The sequence below is a fragment of the Vidua chalybeata genome, chromosome 18 (genome assembly GCF_026979565.1).
Source record: "Vidua chalybeata isolate OUT-0048 chromosome 18, bVidCha1 merged haplotype, whole genome shotgun sequence".
NCBI lineage: Eukaryota > Metazoa > Chordata > Aves > Passeriformes > Viduidae > Vidua > Vidua chalybeata.
In genome coordinates, this window is record NC_071547.1 from 8,626,859 (window position 1) to 8,636,287 (window position 9,429).

Consider the following 9,429-nt stretch of genomic DNA (forward strand, 5'->3'; position numbering starts at 1 on the left):
TTGAAGCCAAGTTAAACATGTAGTGTTTAGTTGTTTTCTTCCATCTCCCTATAACCTTATTTCTTATTTATGTGATTCCAGAAGGAAAAACCCAAAAACACTCACTTAAATCGGGGCCCAATGGCTGCCACATGCCGGTTCAAGCTGCCTTTTGCCCCCCCAATGTTCAGGGACAGGGACCGCTGGAGCAGGCTGGAGAAGATCTCGATTTGGTCAGAACTGCAGTATTTGGCTATTTCAAACCTCTGCACCAAAAACTGAGAAAAAGAGACAGACATACCATGCCTCCTTCGATCTTTCTGAATTTCAAGCCCCACCCCTACACTTCTCTGTTTCAAACACCTTTCTCCCCCTCAATGATTATGCTCATCTAAACAGAATGTCTCTCCTGGCTGTGAGCACATGACTCCAGTCCTTTCCCAAATCACAGCAACAGGAAATACAGACTGCCACAGGTGGGACATTCAGAGAAAATACACACCTCTATCCAGATATAATGTGGGGTCACCTCTGGTGGACAGGGCCTTGGCTGGCTCTCCTCTGAGGCTGCTAATGGATCTGCTTCTTTCTGCTCTGCAGAAAACAGCCCAACTTTCTGCTCCACTGTCATTTGCCAGGCTCCTGCCATTTCCCGCATGAACTGCAAAAAGGAAGGTGACAGTGCCTCCTGTTTCAAGAGCATCTTCTTGTATGGAAAACATAACCTTTCCCCACAGCACACACAAGAACCTGCTACATCAATTAAAATTCACTGCAGTGCTGACGGAGAGGCAGAGACAAGTCTATACATCCCACCTGAAAGAAAATGCTTCTTTCACATACTACATTACAAAAGGAAGAGAGACTCCCCCAGAATCTCAGCTAGTAACAGTAAGAATTAAGGCAGCAGCAGCCAGGCACTGTATTCTGTGGAGGAGACTGAACTCTTGGTTCAGCCCACACCATCCATCCTCCTTCTCCACTAAAGGTTGCTGCCTCCCACACGAGCCCAGCAGGGACAAGCACACGCCAGGTTCCTGTGACCTGCAGGACACGGTTTGGCCCCTGAGCACACTGAACGCACTCTGGCTGATCAAGCACAACATAGAGATGGCACATAATTCAGTTTTGCTGATCCTGCTCTCAGGAGCAGCAACCTGTGTAGTAAGGGGGCTGAGCAACCAAGGGTGCTTCTCTGTTCTCCTCAACCAGATACAAAGACATTTCCCCAAATGCCCAATGGAAAAGAATGAAACTGATGCTTAAGAAGTTAACCACTGAAACCTGCAAATAAACTCAGCTAAGTAAATTCAGATGGATGATTATCTCAGCAAGTGAAACACTTGGTGCTCCCTAAGCAAAGCAATTACCAGAGGCAGCTTTCTCAGCTGCATGAACCATGCTGAGTTGCTTTATTACTATTACATTGATCCCCATCTCACAAAATACAACTGGTTTAGCTTGTTACAGGATTAGGACATTTGCAAGCCTATGTTTTTATGTAATGGTGCAATACTAGATACCAGAGGCTGATTAATGAGCAGGGACACTGATTTCTCTTTGTTTCAAAACAGCATTCTATAGTTTGTGATAGTACAGAATCAATTAATGAACAGCTCAGGCATCTCATCAGCAAAATAAATTCTATGCCTGGGATTCTAACAGGTTTCTTTTGCTGTAACATTCATGCTGTTGAGAAAGGTCTGCTTCCCACAGTCCACCTCCTGGGGGTGCTCAGACTTCCAACAATACAAGAACAGAGACTTCCTGGCAGGCTCAAGTGATTAACAGTGTATTTAAACATCCTTGACACAGATTCACAATATCTGTGAATCTCCCAAAATCTTCTCTCTTGCCCCTGGCAGGGGCAGAGAATGAGTAGTTAAATTGCTTCCTACCGGCACTTCTATTCCATTCTTGGCAGCAAGCAGCCACTCCCAGCAAGCAATTGCTGTTTCCATGCCATGTTCATTGAACATTCGCAGGGGTCCCCAACACAGATGATGAAGGAGCTGGGGATCACAGTCTGAAAACAAACATTCACTCAGATTTCTCCAACAGAACAACTGCTTTCCACATCAGCATGAAATTTGTGTGCAACATAGGTAATAATCAATTCCTAATAAAATAGCTTTTGGTTTAAGGAGGCTTTCCCCCAATTTAAGCTTAATTGAAAAAATTCAAAACACAGTTTTGCTGCAAGTTGATGCATACTGGGTTGGTATATGGATAGGTTTTGTAGGTTATTATTCTTGGCATTCACCATCACAAAGCAGAACTCCATTTGGTTTTCATTACCTTTGCTGCTTATTAGCAGTGCAGTCATCTTAAACATGGCCTGGGTGTAGGATTCAGTATTGCTTGATTCAAGAGCAGCATTCAGGTCTTTGACCATAAGTTTATTCAGGTCAGATGTTCGTCCTGTGGCATTTGAGAACTGAATCATTCCAGAAACCTGTAAAATTTAGGGGGTACTTTTAGGAATCCAGTTAATTATTGGTCACATGCTGATTACGGAGCTCCACAATCAGAGGTGTCTTTTGTTACTACTTTACCAAATCTTTAGCTTTATCTGCAAGACTAACACTAAAATGATCTGTTTAATAAACTAGGAAAATTATACCCTTTATCCTGAAGGGATTTATAAACTATGTTTCATGTAACATAGACCCATCCACCAGTATAGGCTGGAAGGACATCATCCCCTGAGAAGTGATGCCAGAGCTTCTGGACACCCCACATTCATAAGAAATCCTGTACTTACTTCTCCTGCATAACGATTGCGCAAGTTAAGAGAAGCCATGAAGTTGGAGTAGTCCTTCTTCACACAAGTTGGTCTTTCGGTTAGCTGGGTTGCCTATGGCCAGACCATAACAAGGTGTTTATACTGTTCATATCAAACCATTTGTGTCTTTATCTTTTTATTCCTTCACTTATGTTTTAAATTTCCTTATGCTTATAATCGTAGTGGTATCAGGACTGTTACATACAACAGCATCAGGACTGATCAAAATCAAATAAGGAGTATGTGTATTTCCTCCATGGATACAGGATCATAGAATATCCTGAGTAGGAAGGGACCGACAGGGATCACTGAGTCCAACTCCTGGCCCTGCACAGGACAAACCCAACAATCACACCACACTATTGGGAGCATTATCCAAACACCTCTTGAACTCTATCAGGCTTGGTGCTGTGACCACTTCCCTGGGAAACCTGTGCCCATGTCCACCCACCCTCTGAATGAAAGATCTTTCCCTAATATCCAGCCTTAAACCTCCCCTGACACAGCTTCATGACATTGCCTCCTGTCACTGGTCACCAGAGAGCTCAGTGCCTGCCCCTCTGCTGCCCCTTGTGAGGAAGTTGTAGGCAGCAACAAGGTCTCTCCTCAGCCCTCTAATTTGTCAAGGTCTCTCTGCAGGTGCACAAAGGAACAAACAATACTCACGCCCAGAGTGGTGTTCTGCCTGTTGTAGCCTGCAAAGTGCAAAACACTTTCCGTAGCCATGGCCAGTCCAGTGTGCTGGGACAACCCTGATACCCAGTTCTGGTGTTTGTTTAAGTACTCCTGAAAAAAAAACCAAACCAAACTCCAAAATACTTCATTATCTTCAAAACAAGACAGCTCATAAGCAAGTGCTGCATCACTGCACTCTATGGGAAATTTAATTACACACAATTGTGACAAAAGACTGTCTCTACTCATCCCTTCTGGGAATTGTTCCCCTGGCAATAAGATTTTCTGAATGTCCTCCTAAATACACAAAGAGTAAGACTCCTTCTGTATTCAAAATGAATAAAGTTATCAAGATAAATGCTTGAAGGCTGTCATCTTCTCTTAAAAGAATCACTTCTGACAAAAAAACCCTTATGAGATGAAGTGTTTTGGACTACATGGAAGAAGGGAAAGTAATTAGTTGTCGTTTCACACAAGGATAGAATCTCTTGAGGCTCTTTTTTTAGGGAAGGAAATACAAACCTCAGGTAGATTTGCAGTGTCCAAGATGTGCAAAAATCAAATTTTCACAGAAGCAGGACCATTACCTGTAGATGAGATTTCGTAACAGAGGGAGCCCATTTCATTGCCTCTTGCAGAATCATCCCACAGCGTGCAGCAAAGTCCTTGACTATACTCTAGAATAAAAAGCAATCAGTAAAATACAGGACATTAACAAGAGGAACTGGTCTTAAGGGTGTAATAAGTAACATAGGGAGCAAGACAGTTGTAGCAACATGACACAGTTAAAATTTTTTGTAACAGTTGAATGTGCCCTTGAATAGAAAAGAACTGTCACACTTTAAGTCAAGTTAAATAGTTAAATTCAGAAAAACATAAATACTGTATCATATTGTATTAGAAAAATCTTACCTAGGGAAGTACTTTAAAAAAAATGACCATTCAGAGTAGCTCACTAATTTATCTCCAAGCTATGAAACAAGGCATTATTTCATTCTTTGATAAATCAAGGAGGGCCACCCACCTCTCTGGCTTCATGCGTGTCAGGGACTGTTATCCTGTAGGGAGCATCAGGAATGTCATAGTATGGTTGGTCCTTGTGAATGTCCTAAACAGCAACAATTACCAACTCTCAGTAAGACAAAATTCATCATCACCTGACATTAACACTGCAGATAGCAAACAAGAAGCCTGTTTACCAAACCTTTTTTGCAGACATTTGCTCTCAATTTGAACATCTCTAAAAGAAACTGTTTGTATTCCAGTTTGGTTTTTAGAATAAATAATTTCAAAAATCCAAAGCACTTTCCTCAACACTTAGTATTAAAATAAAATTCTATAAAGCATTTCCATCTTCAAAAATTCTAGTATGCAACAGATTCAAGAAATATGGATACACATACACAGACTGGAGAGAATACAATCTGAAAACCATAATTCATGGAAGACCAAACAAACTACAAACCAGAAAAACACCACCGAAATTTTATTTCAAATGAGACATTTCAACAATTGCAAACCACACGAGACAATAACTTTTTAGCACTAGTTTTACTACTTATGAAATAGGCTTGCAAAGATAATTCTTGCTTCACAGAATTTAAAATTAAGATTTTACCAGTCTTAGTAAAAGGAAAACCAAATTACAAACTCAATTAAGTATAAAATAAATGCAGAACAAAGCAAAAAAAAAAAAGTTCTAGGAAAGAAAAGCACTTACTGCACTAAGAGACAGAGACAATGTCTGCAGAATATCTAGCATAGTCTTCAGCACAGTTCCACTCCACAGTAAGTGAGGAAATCTAGAGCAAGACAGAATTCAGAAATACAATAACCATGGAGAGCTGAGGAAGCCCTCTATTTTATCAAGGGAGCTGCTCAAAGAGCCAGCTTTATACATCCCTAGGTAAGCTCACACTCCGCAGAAGTCACAAAGCCTGCCATGGCTCACAACAGCGTGGCTTTATTCAGAGCCAAAAGCTGAGGAGAGCTATTGCACAGGAGTTGAGACTGCATATCTATCATGGGCACGTTGCTTTGCTCCACCCATGGGAATACTAAGCAGACACACATTTTAACCAGGGGTTTCTGAGCTCAGGCTAAAAATACCATTGAGTGTAATTTTTCAAGGAGACGTTTCAGCAGGAGTAGCAGCCAAGAAATCCACTTGACCAATGTCACTAAGTGCCTAAGCAACCACTAAAACAGTCATTGTGAAAAGAGAAACATGAAATCTATACTCACTTGTCTACCAGTCCAGATAAGTATTTGTCTGCAACTCTTCTGATCCTCTTGTGAATGTGGTTGAAATTCACCAGCAAGAATTGAGCATGTCTCTCCAGCTCTTCTTCATTCTCCTTAGTCTTAGGCTAAAAAACATGCCAAAGAGAAGTATGAAGCTCCTAAAGGAACAGACAAACTCACTTTCACAAACTGAAATGAGAACATTTATACAAATTCAGAATTTTCATTTCCAGGCAACCTACTTTATCAGCCATCATTGACAGGAAAGCTTCAAACACCTTATCAGCAACAGCTATCACACACTGCATCATGCCTGAGAAATGGAGAGAAGTGACAGGTTTCATTGTCAAAATTACATTTGTTTTATAAACCAAGCTTAACAGCTAGAAGTTGTTTATGTTTACTCAGCCAATATTGAACTTGTTTCAAAACAAAACCAGTGTTACTGGCAAGAATAAAGCAGCAGCAATCTGGTGAACATGACTCATTTTGTTATATAGCTGCTTGATTTGTTTCTGCTTTGCAGGCCTGGAGATAATTTCCTCATACCTTAAGTTGAGAGGAAGCCTAGACAGGTAAATCTTACCAGATTTGTCTTTCTGAATTGCTTTATCTTCAAAATAGCAAAACATGACTTGGAAGCGATCTTGGTCAGTTGAACGCAGCACTCTAGGGAAGGAGAGTTTTTTAAGTTGGCATGTTTGGGGTTTTGTTTATTTGTTTCAGGTTTTGTTTATTTCAGATTTTATTTGTTTCAGGAACTTACTGATTGTTTTGTTTTAGTTTTTTTTCTGTTCTTTTTTTTTTTAAGTGAAAAAACTAAATATAGATAAACACAAACCTCATATACTCTAGGCGGTAAACAGAAAGAAGATAGGTAGACATGGCAAAATCCAACTTATTGATCAACGCTGACACTTCTGGAGGAGGATCCAAGAGATTGATTATGGTGCTCCGTAATTCATTTAATTCAGCCTAGAGATGAATACATTAAGTTATCTGAAGTGGGAGTCCTGTATTAGTTTGTTTCCTCAAACATTCTTTTACCTATGTGTTAACATGTTAACCTTCACAAACAATATGTCAGGATGTTTCTGCCTACAGACTTAGACCAACCTGGCCTGACTCAGCAAGTCACAATGCTTCAAATACAGAATAGAACTAAATCTGGAATCAAGCTTCTGGCAGAAATAATTGGTAATTCCCATGCAGTTATACCAATGAAGAAATATAATTCCTACACTAAATGCATGCAAGTGCAACCAACATCAGCACTGTCCAGCTTCTGAAACTTTATGTGCTTGTGCCAGTCTTTGGTGTCACAGAACTATGCATCTAGGCACAATGCAGATTTCTGTATTATTTGGGAGCCAAAGAGACTGCATACGCCAAAAAGAGCCCTTGGGCAAAATCTGTCCTGTAAAATCTATCCTACAAATTCTTGGGAGAGAGAAGATTACCAGTATCAAGCCAGAGCAAACTTAACATTTTTTGAAAGCCTGAATGTCTTGTTTCCATTCAAACTTTGTTGATTTTCTTTTTTTAATCAGTGTAAGTTTTGTCAGGTTCAAAATGGATGAAAAAGCACTAAGAAGCTTCCATCTGCACAAAGATTTGGTTTCTACACCTAATCAGGCGGTGTAGCAACCCCCCCAAACATTTGCATTAGCACTCCATAAAACTGACCCCAAATCATTTATGCACCCTGATGTCAGAAAAATAGTGCAAAATAGCTGCTTTTCAATAATAGGAGGCAGGTTGAAGGGGTGTGCTATTTCAACATATCACAGGTACCATGACATTTAATACTGGTAGACACTATGGAAGGAGGTAATAGAAGAAATCAATTCCTACAGAAGTCACGGTGTCATTCTTCATGGCAGAATTGTACTGCAGAACAGATCGGAGTGGCTCTTTGCTGGGAAATGTGAGTAATGGAGACTTGGTGGCAATTTCACACACACCTTCGTACCATTCTTCTGGCCAAAGGCCTGGAACAGAAGTAGAAAGAGGAAAGTGGACTGAGGGATTAAAAAAAAAAATCAAGTTTCACAAAAATCAAGTTTCACTTGCATTACCAAGCCTTGCACTACTTCTAGGGTAGATTTTTCATGCTCTTAAGCACAGAACTCATGTTCCAAACTTAACAAGTATACTTAGGTGAAGTTCCTACTTAATTACCATTGTACCCCATGTGTCTTATCTTCCATTTCAGGAATCTGGCTATCAAAACTCATAACTAAGGCTATTAGGAGTAAAACTAAACACAAGTTGTACCATGCTGAATCTGATAGCAGAACTACAAAGATTTAAAGAAATTCCACCAGAGAACTGTCACGTAAGCTGTTTGCAATGAAGTGTCTTTATGGCTATAATTTTTCTTCCAGCTACTGGGAATGGTTTGCACAGAGTTGTATTTAGATTCATCAAAAGTTTAAATGTGAGCAGCAATGTTGTCCCCTTAGAATGCAGAGTACCTGATCCTTCCACAGCAAATCCCATCAGCACCGAATACAGCCAGAAATCACGGAACAGCTTCTGCAGCCTGGGCTTGGCCTCCTTGATGGGTGGCAAGCGTCTAGTGAGCTACCAAAGAAATAAAATTCAACATTAGAAAATGGTGGGAGTTAGAATAAATTAATTCTGCACTAAGGAATCAATTCATGTACCTTCTTTACTATGATTTATAAAGGTAATGTCTTTGTCACCTATGAAAAGTAGCATTATACTTCTATTGGTATATTGTAAGAATTAAGTTCTTTGTGGAGAGCTGAAATGCTAACTTTGAGATGCCTAAAGAAAGAACTTCCTTTGTTTTACACAGGAATAACACCATGCTGATACAGTAACCTCTGAGGAGAATACATAATATTAGTATACTATCCACTGCAGGGAGGAAGAGACCACATGGTCCTTTAAACTGTGCTGAAGACAATGCCATGCAGCTTTGCTTCAGTGTAAAGGAACTCCAAACTAAATAAATATTAGACAAAACCTCTTCTGGTTGCTATTGTTTATCAGCTTTGTGGAAATACATTGAGGCACCAATTGGGGATCTTTCATTGTTTGCACCCACGCACAGAATGACATCAATTCTGAAGAATTTGCTATCTAAACAAGCAAGTAAAAAAGCATTATTTTCAACACATTTATTAGAATTCTGTGATACTTTCTGCACAAACAGCTGCTGCCATCAGAGAAGCAGTATATCCTCTCAGCCAACATGATATACAATTTTAGACAAATTTGTATAACAAAGATCATAGTGTGTTATCGTAAAAAGAGTTAAAGCACAGGCAGTGTATAAAAATTAAAAGAAATTGTCCATTAAACCGCAGGCTTTATTCAATATGACTGTATATTACTACTGTAAACTTTATTAACAAAATGCTACATTCTAATCTAGCTTGAAGAAGTTTTCTCTAACCACAATAATTCTCTTAAGATATGAGAGCCAGCCGTACTACAGCGAAACCTTACATAAAGCCAACTTTGGATGCATTTGTAAATCATGAGGGAGATTAGTCATTTAAAAAGGAAAAGCATGAAAAAATCTCTCTATAACAAAATCAGTCTGAGTTTAAGCTGGTGAACAGCACTATGGTAAAAAGCTGTTTGTGCAATGGAAATCTTTGCACCAATACAACACCAGTTGAAGAAGCCCACCACAACCACAGAGGCCTCAAACACATTTGCACTAAGATGCTCTCCCTGTCCCCCATTTCAGCACATAACAGTAGCTGCAT

At 39.8% G+C, this 9,429-nt stretch overlaps 1 protein-coding gene across 2 annotated transcripts in view; it reads right to left on the reverse strand.

Moving 5' to 3' along the window:
* PI4KA (phosphatidylinositol 4-kinase alpha) overlaps nucleotides 1-9,429 on the reverse strand; it is a 54,500-nt gene that overhangs the window by 14,281 nt on the left and 30,790 nt on the right. For both annotated transcript variants that reach the window (XM_053959071.1, XM_053959072.1), the window contains exons 20-34: nucleotides 8,161-8,269; nucleotides 7,538-7,674; nucleotides 6,525-6,658; nucleotides 6,270-6,352; nucleotides 5,926-5,996; nucleotides 5,684-5,808; nucleotides 5,160-5,241; nucleotides 4,464-4,547; nucleotides 4,027-4,116; nucleotides 3,431-3,550; nucleotides 2,744-2,836; nucleotides 2,278-2,434; nucleotides 1,878-2,005; nucleotides 482-640; nucleotides 106-257 (exon numbers count right to left, since the gene is read on the reverse strand). In XM_053959071.1, coding sequence (XP_053815046.1) covers nucleotides 106-257; nucleotides 482-640; nucleotides 1,878-2,005; nucleotides 2,278-2,434; nucleotides 2,744-2,836; nucleotides 3,431-3,550; nucleotides 4,027-4,116; nucleotides 4,464-4,547; nucleotides 5,160-5,241; nucleotides 5,684-5,808; nucleotides 5,926-5,996; nucleotides 6,270-6,352; nucleotides 6,525-6,658; nucleotides 7,538-7,674; nucleotides 8,161-8,269 — 1,724 coding nt within the window. The remainder of the gene's footprint in view (nucleotides 1-105; nucleotides 258-481; nucleotides 641-1,877; nucleotides 2,006-2,277; nucleotides 2,435-2,743; nucleotides 2,837-3,430; nucleotides 3,551-4,026; nucleotides 4,117-4,463; nucleotides 4,548-5,159; nucleotides 5,242-5,683; nucleotides 5,809-5,925; nucleotides 5,997-6,269; nucleotides 6,353-6,524; nucleotides 6,659-7,537; nucleotides 7,675-8,160; nucleotides 8,270-9,429) is intronic.